This window comes from Dendropsophus ebraccatus, chromosome 15, assembly GCF_027789765.1.
Source record: "Dendropsophus ebraccatus isolate aDenEbr1 chromosome 15, aDenEbr1.pat, whole genome shotgun sequence".
NCBI lineage: Eukaryota > Metazoa > Chordata > Amphibia > Anura > Hylidae > Dendropsophus > Dendropsophus ebraccatus.
Window position 1 is genome coordinate 38,336,107 of NC_091468.1, and position 16,215 is coordinate 38,352,321.

The 16,215-nt window shown below is 44.7% G+C and overlaps 2 protein-coding genes across 2 annotated transcripts in view; both read right to left on the reverse strand.

Moving 5' to 3' along the window:
- The window catches only part of LOC138773899 (heme-binding protein 2-like), a 29,998-nt gene extending 29,860 nt beyond the window's left edge, over positions 1-138 (reverse strand). The window contains exon 1 of the mRNA XM_069954375.1: positions 64-138. The gene's annotated coding sequence lies outside the window, so the exon portion shown is untranslated. The remainder of the gene's footprint in view (positions 1-63) is intronic.
- A 348-nt stretch (positions 139-486) lies between these two features.
- Positions 487-6,594, reverse strand: LOC138773982 (heme-binding protein 2-like). Its single transcript, XM_069954511.1, has 4 exons — positions 6,395-6,594; positions 3,261-3,390; positions 1,121-1,289; positions 487-921 (listed from the first exon to the last, which is right to left on the reverse strand). Exons 1-4 carry the CDS (start codon positions 6,545-6,547, stop codon positions 744-746), a joined length of 630 nt encoding a protein of 209 aa, XP_069810612.1. The 5' UTR covers positions 6,548-6,594; the 3' UTR covers positions 487-743.
- Between the last annotated feature and the right edge of the window lie 9,621 nt (positions 6,595-16,215).

Sequence of the window (16,215 nt, forward strand, 5' to 3'; positions counted from 1 at the left end):
AAATAGACCACAATAGACAGGTCAGTCTTACAGTCATCTCAAGGGGAGAGAGAGTCCTCTGACCTTTGAAGGGGTTGTTCCACAGTTATGGCGGGTTCACACTACGGAATTCTCGCGGACATGTCCATCATCTTTCTGCCGGCCCCATAGACACCATTCTATGGGCCGGCGTATTCCGCTATACGCTGAAAGTAGTGTCATGTCACATTTTTTTGCCCCAGTGGTGAGAGAAAACTGTATGATCTCAGGATTTTAATCTAGATAGTAAAATGGAAAAAAATGGCACCAACATTTGTTTTAATTTTCTGATTTCACATTCCCTTTAAGAATAGAGTTCATTAACTGCCAATATATCCCACCCCCCTGACCAATACCACTGTCACAGGATGAAAGTTTACTGCTTCACCCATCACTGGCTTTAGTGGTCCGATTGGTGCAGGCAGAATTTATAACCCATTCACGTATATACTCACAATAGCCACAGTCTACAAATAATATTTTAATCTTACAAAATTGTTTAGCCATACAAAACAAAGTGAGCAGGTGCTACATACATAAGATAATGGTAAATTCAAAGGTGGAACCATTCGCTACAGCCCTGAAAAATCACTATTCTTTACCAGTTAGCCTCAGAACAGAAGTCTTGGGGGGCAACTTGTTAGCAAATATTACCACAGGAGGCACAGGGGTCCCTATCAGGGCAATAGATTGGTTAATAATAATTCCCCAGTGCTTGAATGAATTTACTTTGTTGCAATGTACCACACTTCATTGTGGCGATTGAATAATGTAAAAGGATCATTGTAGCCAGCACGTACGACGTATGCATCATTGAAATCCAGATCATGAGCCTTCAGGTCTTTTGCTAGGGCTTTAGCTTGTGAGGAATAGATGAAACCAACAGCATATCCTCCAAAAGGCCTTAAAAAGAATTAAAACACATATGAGCAACAGGAAAAAAAAAAAAAAAAAAAAAATCTTTAAATCATAAATTTTGCACAGAAAATCTGCACAAATTTTGTGCAGATTTTCCGCTGCTAAAGACACCACAGTATATCTGCTACATGTGGACAAACCCTTAGAATTCTCTATGGTTTAGACTGAACGGGTAGAGACTTACTTAACATATACAGAAAATGGTGGAAAGTTCTCCAGGTAAACTTCAGGGTCCGTAGGTTGTGGAGGATTTTCCACTTCATTTGATATATAGAAAGACATTGAGGATTTAACAGTCGGGGTTTTCAATGGCACATTTATCAGCACAGGTACAGTCATTTTAATATTCAGCCCTAAAAAGGAAAACCGACAGGAAAGGCACTTGTTACTAAAGACACATGCCACTATGTTGCCACATACATATTAAAGGAGTTATCCAGTGCTACAGAAACATGGCCACTTTCCCCCTACTGTTGTCTCCAGATTGGGTGGGGTTTTGAAACTCAGTTCCATTGAAGTAAATGGAGCTTAATTGCAAACTGCACCAGAACTGGAGACAACAGTGGGGGAAAAGTGGCCATGTTTTTGTAGCGCTGGATAGCCCCTTTATTCCAAAAGCACCAAAAAGACATACGTGCATTGCACAACATTGTTTCTTAAAGGGAAGCTCCAGCAATCCCATAAAAAAATAAAATTAAATGCACAAAAATCAAATAGGGACACTCACTGATCCCTCTCCAATTGTATGACAGCTTTAGAACTTGTCCACACTGCTCCTAGTCCCAGATTCAAACTTTTACATATGATCCTAGTTTTACATCATGGCACCCAACCGGGAAACTACATCTTTGTATTGCACCCAAGTCTTGTAGTATATGGCCACCACTAGCACCATCTGCTTCGCACAGACAATAGGGGGGAATTTATTATCTTGTCTTTATTGGAATGTGTGACTTTTCTGACGTTTACACCACTCATGTCTGAGAAACAGATGAAACAGTGTCTCCTTTCCCCTATACTACTCAGGAGAGGCTGTTTCACTGCTGTTGACCAGGTAACTGTGTGAGGTCAGTGGTGGGCAGGGTTATAGATAAGGTGTTACAGCTTTCCTGGCAACATGTGACCTGTCTGAGAAGTTAGGGAGAGGACAGGGAGAGGACAGAGGAACTAAAGAGTGGACCAGAAAGTGAGGATTTTCAGCAGCTTCAGGGTGTCTGTCTGCAGCACATTCTGACTAACAGACCAATTCATGTAATAGAACAAGCTGAGATTATGGGTGGGGATTCAACAAGGTTAACCCTTTATTAACCTAAATTCCCCTTAAACTATATATACACTTTAAATAGCAGTCACCCATATGGAGTGTTTACCAGAGATGAGCGAACTGGGTTCGGGTCCATCCGAACCCGAACGTTTGGTATTTGATTAGCAGTGGATGCTGAACTTGGATAAAGCTTTAAGGTTGTCTGGAAAACATGGATACAGCCAATGACTATCCATGTTTTCCACATAGCCTTAAGGCTTTATCCAACTTCAGCAGCCACCCAGTAGTGGATTATAATAAGTCCATTTCGGGCGGTAGCCCGGGGCCCTGAGCTTCTTGGGGTCCCATGGCCACCCAGACAGACTTTCAGTGGTGTATTATCCCTTACTACAGTTCCGGCATGAATTTCACTGCTTTTTTACACAAAAAAAGGCATCATGACATTTTGTATCCCATACTGTGAACATCACACTAGTGCTGCCATAGTTACAGTGGGGTGGAGGGCCAAGGCTTGTTAAACAGCCCCGGGCCTATGGTAAAGTTAATCCGCCCCTGCAGCCACCGCATATCAAATGCCGAAAGTTTGGGTTCGGATCGAGCATGCTCGAGGTTCGCTCATCTCTAGTGTTTACACAGACAGATTTATCTGACAGATTTTTGAAGCCAAAGCAAGGAATGGATTTGAAAAGAGGTGAAATCTCAAACTTTTCTCTATGACCTGTTCCCTGTTTATAGTCTGTTCCTGGCTTTGGCTTAAAAAGATAAATCTGTGTAAACACCATTACACAAAGGACTAAAGGATTCAGCAAGAAGGTGTTATGGCAAAACCCATCTGAGGCCTAAGTAGGCCCCCAGGCAGAGGGATGCATGTTAACTACAGAGGTACATGATAATCAGTTCCCCCCCCCCCCCCCCCCCCCCCCCCGATGCATGATTATCAGTCCCCCCCCCCCCACTATAGCCATCAACTAAAATGACAGATTAAAATTAACAGTGCTCTAGATGGTAATAGCAGCCTCTTATGCCCCAAAACTAGCTATAGTAATAAGGGCAAACATACCTTCGGCATTTGAGCCATTGATATACTTAAACAGACGTCTGAAACTTTTCACCATCCCAAAGCCAAACATATCCTGTTCCATGTCGGTTGTCACCCAACGGGATGCATCATACTGGCGAAGTTCAAATCCCTGAAAATGTAAAAACTTGGTTAGAATACAATGAATTATTGTCAGATTATGCTTTAGTTATGCAGGCCATAAATATTTCTTCACACTAATAAATTACAAGCATGCAATAGTCATAGTACCCAAGTCACCATAAAGTCATCCATGCCATAGACTGGTGGTACATACAGGGTTCAAAAAAAAAAAAAAAAAAAAAGGGGGGGGGGGGGGGGGGGGGAGAGAATCAGGCAGAGGCTAGGTTGTATCACCACTTTCTATTAAAGGGGTAGTGCGGCAGTAAACAATTATTCACAGAATAACACATTACAAAGTTGTATAACTTTGTAATGTGTATGTTATGTCTGTGAATGGCCCCCTTCCCCGTGTCCCACCACCCCCACCCGTGTACCCGGAAGTGTGGTGCGCTATACATACCTGTCACGTGCCGACTCTTCTCCGATCTTCAGTCAGCGATGTCGTCTTCGGCCGAATCCCTCCGTCCGTCCTGAGTGCCGGCCGCCCTCTTCAGCATCATCAGATGCTCAGCACAGTTATGCTCAGCCAATCGCGGCTGAGCAGCCGATGACGAGGCAGAGGGCGGCCGGCACTCAGGACGAACGGAGGGATTCGTCCGAAGACTACATCGCTGACTGAAGATCGGAGAAGAGTCGGCACGTGACAGGTATGTATAGCGCACCACACTTCCGGGTTCACAGACATTACAAAGTTGTATAACTGTTATTCTGTGAATAATTGTTTACCGCCGCACTACCCCTTTAAGGGGGATTCTCAGTTTCTATAGACATATTCTTATGTCATTTGAGCAAATCATTTAAAATTCTTACAGTACACACTGCGTTTTTGCAGTCTGTAACAGATTTGTGTTTTTTTTTTTTAAATGCTTACTTTTATTATGCACACAATTGCATCCATTTGATTTCATAAACCATATATGTTAAACTGACTGCAAAAATGTGTGAACCTAGCCTTAAAGGGGGTATCCAGTGCTACAAAAACATGGCCACTTTTCCCCCCTCTCTTGTCTTCAGTTCAGGTGTGGTTTGCAATTAAGCTCCATTTACTTCAATGGAATTGAGTTTCAAAACCCCACCCAGTGTGGAGACAACAGTAGGGGGAAAGTGGCCATGTTTTTGTAGCGCTGCATTGCATAACACCTTTAATTGCAAGCCACACCTGAACTGGTGACAGAGGGGGGGAAGTGGCCATGTTTTTGTAGTACTTGATAACCCCTTTAATGGGGAATTTGTTAGTGGACAGTAATCTTCCAAACTGCTAAGTAACTGTTTGGAAGTGCAGACAGATATATGAAAGATACCATGTGTCTGCATCTCTTGAGTGTAGTAAAAGGTTTTTATTCTCCTATGTGAAGTGTCAAGAGGTGTTTCCAAGCTCCCAATCTTCAACATCTCTCTCCCCTTCCCATCCCTGACCCAGCTTCTAACGATTAAGAATGCAGATAGTACAGACACCATGTGCATCTTTGCCCTTACAGATTGACAGACCTTTAGGCTCTATTCACACAAGAGTTTTTGAGGCCCTATTTTGATAATTACAACCGTAAATTAAAAGCATGATATACGGCCATATTTTCGCCTCAAAACGTTGTGTGAGCATATTTGCTGCTGTGTTCAGACATTTAGTTTTGTTGATATCTGAGGCATCAAATCTGGTGGATACCGTACATGTCAATAGACCCTAAAGGCCCTATTCCACGGGCCGACTGACAGGAGCAAACGAGCGTTATTAGCGCTCGTTCCCCGCTCACTGCTGCTATCTCATGTGGCAGCAGCGAGTGGGTGAGTCCGGGGGGTCCGTGGGGAGGCTGCAAGGGTGATCGCTAGATCGTCCGGGCGGCCCATAGCATACAGAAGCGGTCTTCTGCCGCTGCTCCTATTCCACAGAGCGACGGCAGCAGATTGTTGCCGTATAAGTAGTTAGTCTTTCAATATGCTTGAAAGACAAACAACGCATCGATCAGTCGACATGATATCGGCCGATAATCGTTCTGTGGAATAGGGCCTTAAGACTTGTTTCACACGTACAGGACCTGCAGCAGATTTAATGATGCACATTTGAAGTTGCAGATCCTACACGTGTGAATGCACCCTAAATTTAAAGTGTAGATTTAATAAGGTATTTTTTAATTTCCCCATGTGTCATGACATATTTTGCTGCCCTAAGGGGCCAGCTCTAAAAATGTTTACTTTAAACATTCCAGCTGGAAACCATTAAATTGCTAGTTTAACCTTTTACAATCCAATGCCTATTGCCTAAAGCCTATTGTATACAAGCTAGACACCTAATGTAATCCCCAATAAGCACATATAGATTAAAAGCAATAAAAATATATTCCAGTTCTTTATTAACTCCTTAACAACCAAGGGCGTTCAGAGGGGGACCATACAGCCCCCCTCTGCATACTTTTATGCAGAAATTAAGCCTGTCATTGCAAAGTACAGTTAGTGGCACAAAAAAAAAAAAAAAAAAAAATCTCATGTGGGTCTCTAGGTAAAAAAAAAAAAAAAAAAAAAAAAAGTTTATTGTACACAAAAACTTAGTCGACCTCATTTGCGTGTCCATTAAAAAAAAAGTTTCGATACGCTTTTTTTTTATAATGGAAGTCAATGGAAAAACAGATCAAAACTGATGCACACAAATGCGTACTTTTTTCATCATTTTTTGCAAAAACTGATAAAAAAAATGCAAAAAATATAGTGTGAACCCAGCCTAACAGCTCATCAACTTAGCTATACCACCATATCAGAGAGGGTTAAACTCCACTGGATGACTAAGCAGATTTTGTAGGGCACAGACCTGTCATGTAGCAGTGGCTGCTCTACAGACAGTCACACTATTCTGGCAACAGATACATGCACGTCATACAGCACAGTGTTAGTTTACATTTTAACTAGTAAGTGAATGCATAGCTATGAAAGTGATATAATGGATGCAGGCACCGAGCAAGGACTATAATCTGCATTATTATTAATCCGCCCCCAATACTTACTTCATATTGATTCACCACCTGGTACTTTGGACAGTCATTGTCACCACAAAACGCAGGCCGCTGGTTGTGGTCGGAGACATCAGACGCTTGGGCAGTTACTGCAATCCCAATTACAGAGAGCAGCCCCAGGAACAGAGCACTCCTTCCCTCCATGTCTGTGGATAGCTGTATGGCGCAGCTCAGCTACTCTTATAGGCTGCAGATTGGGGGAGGGGGCGCAGGGGGCTTACATAACATTAAAAAAAGGGCAGTTAAGTAAGGCATGGAGTCATCTCCCACCGCCCTCACGTGCAGACATCACTGGGGGTGTGCGCAGGGTTTTATAACTTGCTTTTCCAGTGTTTTGTAACTTTTGTCTTCAGGCTTTTATAACTTTTCTCCCTTCAGGGTTTTGTAACTTGCTGCTGGTGTTGCCAGAGGCGGCTCCCATCTTATCTAACAGCACTATCCATATTTTACTATTTCCAATCAGCACCATTAAGGGGATTTTAACCTTGAAAGGTTTATTCATGGCAGCCAATCTATTGATCCGTATTTAGATAGCACTAATGTATTATGAAGTGTAGTACAGATAATGTAAATGTATAGAGCAAAAGTGAAAAATATTATGGTGTTAATGTTACCAAAATCATTTATTTTTTTCATTCCAAAAGAAGTGTTAGAGGAGTATTCACATTGTGTTCACTGTAGACAAGCACTTGCACATATGCTGAACAGGTTTATAAAATGCTATGGACTCTTCAGCTGTGGTGTTGAGCGAGCACTTAAATGCGTGATACTTAAATGCTTCGAGTTGAGTATTTTTCAATGCTCGATTTGAGTAATAATGAGCCCCATGAGCCAAAAATTTTTTATCCCTTGAAAGGATGTTTAACTCCTTCATGACCCATGATGTAAGGGGGCGTCATAGTGCCGCTAGGGGGATTCAGAGAGGGGTCATGCATTGACTCCCAGCTGCTATCATCTGCATTTAAATGGCTTTAAAACGCCATCTCTAGTAGTCTAAGAAAAATGGAAAAATCCGGAAAAATTTTTATAAAAAGTGATCAAAAAGTTGCATATACGCAACCAAGCTACCAATAAAAAGTACAGATCATGGCTCAAAAAAATGACACCTCAAATAGCCCCATAGACCAAAAAATAAACGCCTTATAGAGACGGTAATAGAGCAATTTTAAACCTATTACATTTTTTTTTAGATAAAATGTAATAAAAAAAAAAATCAGCAATTCGACCCTATCCCATAGACGGCAGCAGAACCCTAAGCAAGATTCCTAGTGGGTTTTACTATGCTCTTCCGACAAAAGATGTGCTTTACTGTTCTTTTGGTTTCCCCCATTTGCCCTTTCTGTCAAAAGTCTCAGAACAGCCTTTTATATAAAAAACTAGAAAATGTACCCGGCGCTCTGTGTAAACACACCATTAGTAAAGAGTGGATTGCATTCACATCTGTTCTTGTCTATCGTCTGCCTGAATCTCCCACTACCATTACGCATAATAACCAAATGAATTCTCGGTTTCATTACAAGAAAATAAAACATGTTTTGGGTTTTTTGAGGGGTAAATGCTGGCTTACTTTAAATAAGAAGAAAATACAGAACACAAGTATACATTTTCCTAAAATAATAAAGCTTTATTGATTTATTATTACTATAGCTTGTGTATTTGCTGTGTCATTTCTGAAATTACCTTCTAATAAGTACAATAAGAGGCTATAATCAGGAGCCAAGGTTCCCTACCCCTGGGCTATATGGATGTCTGATCTGGAAATCTATTCAGCAATTTAGAATATAAACAGTAACAAAGAAAACACAAAGAACATTACAAAAACAATGAATAATAACAGACTTAAGGCCCTATTTCACGGAGCAATAATCTGACGATTCAGTAGATTATCGATCTGTGTAGTAGAGACAGCGATCGACCGAAGAAATGATCATCGACTGATTGTTGTCTTTAAACATGCTTAAAGGAGACCTGTCACCCCCCGTGCCGGGGTGACAGGCTCCCGACCCCCAGTTAGAGCCCCCTAACAGGAGAGTCCGACGCTCATAGAGAATGAATGGGGAGTCCGATGCTCCGTCATTCTCTATGGGCATCGGACTCTCCTGTGAGCACGCGTGCCGGGCTTCGGGCGTTCATATCTCCGTGACCCGACTGGATCAGGAAGCGGGACCCGGCGGGATCACGTGAGTATAGGGGGCTCTAACGGGGGGTCGGGAGCCTGTCACCCCGGCACGGGGGGTGACAGGTCCTCTTTAAAAATCACCAGCCATCGGCTGCGCATCACTACGCGTTATAGTGGCTGAGGGATGTGTAAAGTAAAACAATAAACTTTATACTTGCCTCTCCAGGTTCCCTGGTGTCCTTCTAGCTTTTCTCTGCTCACCGATAGCTCTTCTGAATCCACCTGTGCAGTGACAGGCTGCTTAGCTAATCACTGGCTGTGGCACTGTCCTGTTCGCCAGTGATTGGCTATGGTTTATATAGCACACACATTGTATGTGAAAGCATAGAATCCCGGCCAGAGTGTATACACATAGGGGGAGATTTATCAAAGGGTGTAAAATTTAGACTGGTGCAAACTGCCCAAAGCAACCAATCACAGCTCAGCTTTCCTTTCAGCACTGCCTAAAGCTGAGCTGTGATTGGTTGCTGTGGGTAGTTTGCACCAGTCAAAATTTTACACCCTTTGATAAATCTCCCCCATAGTATACACTCCAGCAGGGATCCCTAGCTGCTTCGCAGGCAACTGACATGACTATTCAGTGTATATCGACCGCAGAAAACCCTTTCAGTTCACACAATGGGCCTCATCCTCCATTGTGAGCAGCCGGGAATTCTGAACGCGGGCGCACTCTGATGTGCCCACATCCAAATTCAGCCGCTACTGCAGGTCACGGAACGGCCAGTTTCTTATGCCATGTGAACATGGCCTGAATCTGCAAATGACTGCTTAGACAAAGCGATTGGCGGAATATCGAGTGACCAGCGGCGATTTTAGGAAATGTTGATTGTTAACTGTATTTAAAATGTCAGATAGCAGCTAAATAATGATCATTATTGCAGATTTTTTAATATTAATCTCTATGTCTAAAAGCACTATTAGGCACATGTGTCACATTTTGACCTTCCTGCAGTTGTAAAACTGCAATTCTAATGATGCCTGGACAGCTAAAGCTTTGGCCGTCCAAGCATGATGGAAACTGTAGTTTTGCAACAGTTGAAGGGTTGCAAGTTTGGCACTTCTGATCTAAGGATACCTATACACTTAAGGCAGGCAGGTTAAGCCACGTATGTCAGGTGTGACCCTCTTCTAGGAAGTATAAACTAGTGCCAGAGGAGTTTGGCTACAGCTTTACCCTCCACCCCCATAGACATAGGTAAAGTTGTAGGGATTGTCAAGTTAAATGTTTTTGCAAATACATTAATTTAGCAAACATGCACATTGTCTAGGTTACCAACCACCTCTCTGCTGTAAAAGCAGTGGTCGGGCTGGTGTATGTATAGCTATAATGTAGATGTAATGAGTTGTAGTATATATATATATATATATATATATATATATATTGTGGGGGGGGTAGCTCCGTCACAGGTATCACAGACACAGCAGAGTTAAAATCACTGGGTTTTATTTCACAAAGTCCAAGCAGTAACAAAATAGCTTCTCTTCAGCAGGTGCAAATAACATAAAGATAGCCTTGCTTCAGGCACAAAGGGTTAAACGAAAACAGGATTCTCTCACCAGAAAAGTCTTTTTAGGCTACAGCAGATTCTCCAGCTTCTCTGCCTGGAACCAACACAGCAGAACCTCCAAACAAGCTCCAGCCTTGGAGTTACACACCACCCACAGCTCACCTAGTCTCCTGGTTGTTATAAGCCAGGGAAAACCCGGGATGGATACGTGGGAGCAGTCATCCCACCCAACTCTGAGACTGCTCCAGTAAAAGCCGGCCCGGAACAACTGCTTGAAAGCAGGTATACTAAATTTGAAAAAAACTGTCAGTAACCTATGGTTACTGACCAATTCTGTCCGGCCTACTCCACCGAGGCCTTGAACCACGGTGACACGTATCTGTCATCGACCACCATACCTTGTGCCTTGTCACATACCCCCCCCCCCCTCTGCCCAAAGCCGTGGGGCTGGGCACTTTCAACCAGCAGGCAGTGTACCCTTGACAGGGCATCTGCATTACCATGCAATTTACCTGCTCTATGTTCCACATTGAAACAATAATCTTGTAATGCCAGAAACCAGCGTGTTATCCTGGCATTATTCCCCTTTTTCATTCTCATCCATTTCAGTGGGGCATGATCAGAAACCAACTTAAACCTTCTGCCCAGTAGGTAATACTTAAGGGAATCCAATGCCCACTTAATGGCCAGGCACTCCTTTTCCACAATGGAGTAATTTTTTTCGGCTGGGGAAAGTTTACGGCTGAGATACATAACTGGGTGCTCTTCTCCATTTATGTCCTGGGACATTACTGCACCCAGGCCTACATCGGACGCATCCGTCTGGACCACAAATTCCTTAGAGAAATCGGGTGCTACCAAGACTGGCTGCTTGCATAAGGCAAGTTTTAGTTCATTAAAGGCTCTCTCAGCCTCCGGTGACCATTTAACCATAACTGACTGGGTCCCTTTTGTGAATTCAGTTAATGGAGCTGCTATTGTGGCAAAGTCTGGGACAAACCGTCTGTAGTAGCCTACGATACCCAAGAATGCCCTTACTTGTTTTTTGTTAGTGGGCGGGGCCAATTCTGTATGGCTTCGACCTTGTTAATCTGAGGTTTAATTAAGCCTCTACCTACAATGTACCCCAGATATTTGGCCTCTTCCATCCCAACCGCACATTTTTGGGGGTTGATGGTAAATCCCGCTCTCCTTAGGGCATCTAAGACTGCCTGTAGTTTTTCTAGATGACTTCCCCAGTCACAGCTAAATATCACAATGTCATCTAGGTACGCAGCGGCATACTTCTTGTGAGGGATCAGTATGCGATCCATCGCCCTTTGAAATGTGGCAGGAGCTCCCTGCAACCCAAAAGGCATTCTGGTGTATTGGTAGCATCCCTCCGAGGTGGAAAAGGCAGTCTTTTCCTTGGCCTCCTTAGACAGGGGGATTTGCCAATACCCTTTTGTGAGGTCCAAGGTGGTGATGTACCGGGCTGGACCTAGCCTTTCGATGAGTTCATCCACCCGTGGCATCGGGTAGACATCCACACTGGAGACCTCATTTAGCTTTCTATAGTCGTTGCAGAAGCGCCACTCCCCACTTGGTTTTGGCACTAAGACTATTGGGCTTGACCACCCACTCTTAGACTCTTCTATAACACCCAACTTTAGCATTCGTTCTACCTCTTGGGAAACCACTTGTCTACGGGCCTCAGGTATTCTATAAGGTTTTAGGTTTACCCTAATATGAGGGTCTGTGACAATCTCATGCTCAATCACGGAGGTGAGACCAGGTAGCTCAGAGAAAAGATCCTTATTCTGTTCTAAGAGTTCCCTACATTGCTGTTTCTGAGACGGTGAAAGGGTGTCAGCAATAGTGACATCTTGGAAACCCACCTCTGGCTGAGTAAGGAAACAAGGTGTGTCTATAGAATCCCTATCTTTCCAGGGTTTTAGGAGGTTTACATGATATACCTGGATGGGCTTCCTTTTACCTGGCTGGTGTATTTTGTAATTAACCTCATTTACTTTTTCAAGGACTTCAAACGGTCCCTGCCACTTCGCAAGGAATTTACTTTCCACTGTGGGTACCAGTACAAGTACCCGATCCCCAGGGTGAAACTGTCTAATCCTGGCCGTTCTGTTATATACCCTACTTTGGGCTTCTTGAGCATGGAGAAGATGGGCCTTTACTATTGGCATAACATTTGCTATTCTTTCTTGCATTTGTGCAACATGCTCTATTATGCTTTTATATGGCGTTGCCTCGCTTTCCCAGGTCTCTTTAGCTACATCCAGTAACCCTCGAGGGTGTCGTCCGTACAAGAGTTCAAAGGGTGAAAACCCTGTGGAGGCTTGAGGGACTTCCCTTATAGAGAATAATAGATAGGGTATCAGACAGTCCCAATCTCGCCCATCTTTCTCTACAGCCTTTCTTAACATAGCCTTCAGCGTCTTATTAAAACGCTCTACTAACCCATCAGTCTGTGGATGGTATACTGATGTTCGTAGTTGCTTTATATTCAGGACTTTATATAATTCTTTCATAACCCGTGACATGAAGGGTGTTCCCTGATCGGTCAAGACCTCTTTAGGCAGCCCTGTCCTGGAAAAAATATGGACCAATTCTCGGGCAATACATTTTGATGAGGCATTTCTTAAGGGTACGGGCTCTGGGTATCGTGTAGCATAGTCCAGGATAACCAAAATGTATTGGTGGCCTCTAGCAGATTTGACTAACGGGCCTACAATGTCCATGGCTATGCGCTCAAATGGTGTTTCTATGATGGGCAGGGGTACTAATGGGCTACGGAAATGAGAGACCGGAGCGGTTATTTGGCAGGTTGGACATGACTGACAAAAATTTGCTATCTCCCTGTAACATCCTGGCCAATAAAATCTTTGCAAAATACGCTCCTGGGTCTTATCTACACCCAAGTGACCTCCCAACACATGGGAGTGGGCCATGTCCAACACCATCCGTCTATATGGGCCTGGTACCAGCAGTTGCTCTACCACCTCATCCCTTATTTTATGTACACGATAGAGCAGGTCATTATTCATAGCAAAATAAGGAAACCTTTGGTCTGCACCTGGTTCTTGGGGAACACCATTTATCACAGTGACATTTCCCATGGCACTCTTTAATGTCAGATCCCTGAGCTGAGCAGTCCCAAAATTTTCTCGGGACACTGCTAGATCAGGGATATTAGTTTCAGAGGACGATTCCTCATCCTCAGTCCCCACTAACACAGTCAGAGGAAATTCACGTGTGACCCCATCATACACATCAACAGTTTTATTAATGATTGCTTTAGAGTCTAAGGCCTTGCCCCACAAGTCCCAAAACAACGGAAAGTCTCTTCCCACGATTATGGGGTACATTAGACCTTTGACAATTCCCACAGTATGGGATATGGTGGTCTGCTTCACAGATATGGTGACCTGGGCAACCGGATAGTCTTTATTGTCCCCATGGATACACTGTACCCCCACCCGCTTCCCAGGAACAAGCACATGTGGGAGTGTGGCCCTTAGTAGGGTCACCAAACTTCCCGAGTCTAAAAGGCCAAACACTGCAACCCCATTTACCGTTACCTGACAGACCTGGGGACCCTCTTTGGGGTGAGGTACGGCACTATAGGCAGGACAGGCGAACCAAGAACCACGGCGGCCTACGTTGCAGTCCATCGGTTCTGAAGACAGAGGGCAGTGTGCTGCAATATGCCCCTGGCCATGACACCTCCAGCAAATTACGGGGCGAGGCGGCCTCCCTGGGACAGGTTGGGGATCTACCGTGTCTCGGATACGCCACTTCTTTGAGGGGTCTGGACCACTTCGGGAACGCATGGAAGATGACTTTCCCCCACCTTGTCTCTCATAGGACACTTCCACTGCCTGGTATCTTTCCACCAGGCTCACCAGGTCATCTGCACACTGGGGGTCTCCCTGGGCAACCCAGCATTGTATGGTCCTTGGCAGCGTTTGGATGAACCGGTCCATGACAACTCTTTCCACCATCTGTGCTGGGGTGCAGGACTCTGGCTGTAGCCATTTTTGTACAAGATGAAACAAACATTTGTGACCTGGGTGGCTTATCTTTATTATATTGCAACCACAGAGAAAAAGAAAATCACAGACCGGCACTAGTACTGATTCACACTATGCTTTCAGCGTACTTAACTGACCTCGTGGGAGGCTAGAGGTGTGTAGTGAAGATGTAGGTGGTGCTCAGCTCACAGTATATAGTCATGGATAAATTCAGCACGTAGAAATGAAATGGCGGCACTCACCCGACTTATCTTCAATCTTTATTACGGTATATCGTACAACACAAGTCCACTAAGGCATCATACAGGTGAGGGAGGACGCAGGGGGGTGCATACAGCGACGGCCGTTTCGTGCGCAGGCGCACTTCGTCACGGCTAACACACCCAGTGTGTTAGCCGTGACGAAGTGCGCCTGCGCACGAAACGGCCGTCGCTGTATGCACCCCCCTGCGTCCTCCCTCACCTGTATGATGCCTTAGTGGACTTGTGTTGTACGATATACCGTAATAAAGATTGAAGATAAGTCGGGTGAGTGCCGCCATTTCATTTCTACGTGCTGAATTTATCTTTATTATATGCCCAGTGTTGCACCCGTTGGGCTCGGACAGCCAGGTTCACACCCAGGCGGGCCAGGATCTCCGCTTTTAGTTTGCTGTAGTCTTTGGCCTCTGGTAGTGGTAAATCAAAATAGGCCTTCTGAGGCTCCCCGGTCAGGTAAGGCGCAAGGACCTCCGCCCATTGCTCTGGCGGTAATTTTTCCCTCTCTGCTACTCTTTCAAATATGGTCAAAAAGGCCTCAACATCGTCCTCCGGTGTCATCTTTTGTAGCGCCTCCCTGACCGATTTCCGGGTTCTGCCAATGTCCTCTTTCCCAGAAGGAGCTGCCTCCTCTTTCCTCTGGGATGTCTCGTTCAGTGCGGCAAGCTGACGGAGCAGGAGTTTATTGGTCTCCTGTTGGGCCTGCATGGCCTCTCTGCTGCTGAGCGCTGTTTTGCTGCTGCTGCTGCTGATTAGCCTGCACCAACTGTTTTATCAGCTCCTCCATGCTGGGAGATCCTGATTGCACTCCTGCCACTGCTTTAACCCAGGACATGCAAAGTCGTTATAACCTCTCTGTGACTCTTCTGGGAGCGCTAGATGCCCGCATCCAAACACCACTTGTGGGGGGGTTAGCTCCGTCACAGGTATCACAGACACAGCAGAGTTAAAATCACTGGGTTTTATTTCACAAAGTCCAAGCAGTAACAAAATAGCTTCTCTTCAGCAGGTGCAAATAACATAAAGATAGCCTTGCTTCAGGCACAAAGGGTTAAACAAAAACAGGATTCTCTCACCAGAACATTCTTTTTAGGCTACAGCAGATTCTCCAGCTTCTCTGCCTGGAACCAACACAGCAGAACCTCCAAACAAGCTCCAGCCTTGGAGTTACACACCACCCACAGCTCACCTAGTCTCCTGGTTGTTATAAGCCAGGGAAAACCCGGGATGGATACGTGGGAGCAGTCATCCCACCCAACTCTGAGACTGCTCCAGTAAAAGCCGGCCCGGAACAACTGCTTGAAAGCAGGTATACTAAATTAGAAAAAAACTGTCAGTAACCTATGGTTACTGACCAATTCTATCCAGCCTACTCCTATCTGTCATCGACCACCATACCTTGTGCCTTGTCACAATATATATTGTAGAAGTGTCACTGGAGAAGTGTTCGAGGGGAGGTACATCTCACCCAGGCTACTGCATATGGTGAGATGGTGAATCCAGGAGAGATCTGTCACTCAGCAGTATTATGCTGCTGAGTTGTTCTTTCCATTTTTCCGGGCCTGGATTTACTGGAATGGTGGGTAGGTTGGTAGTGGGACCTGCCATTCCCTTCCCCCCCGATCCAGTTCGGGTGTTGCAGTCAGGTGTGCCCTGTTGAGCCTGCAACAGGGTAAAAGCTTCACAGAGCTGCAGGGGAACTCTCTCAGCCAGGGGTGAACAGCCTGCATGCTGTGTTTCCTGGGAGCAAGGAGTACTGTCGCTGCTGGGGCCTATTCATACCCCGCAATACCACCTATGGAAGTGTCAGAAAGGTGACCTGTGTATTAGTAAGTGC

What these genes read in the sequence shown, in the direction of transcription:
- LOC138773982 (XM_069954511.1), bottom strand. Translation starts at nt 6,547, where the DNA reads ATGGAGGGAAGGAGTGCTCTGTTCCTGGGGCTGCTCTCTGTAATTGGG. An exon ending in AGGTGGTGAATCAATATGAA is followed by an intron (nt 3,391 to 6,394) that starts GTAAGTATTGGG and finishes TTACATTTTCAG; the next exon opens with GGATTTGAACTTCGCCAGTA. An exon ending in CAATGGCTCAAATGCCGAAG is followed by an intron (nt 1,290 to 3,260) that starts GTATGTTTGCCC and finishes TTTCCTTTTTAG; the next exon opens with GGCTGAATATTAAAATGACT.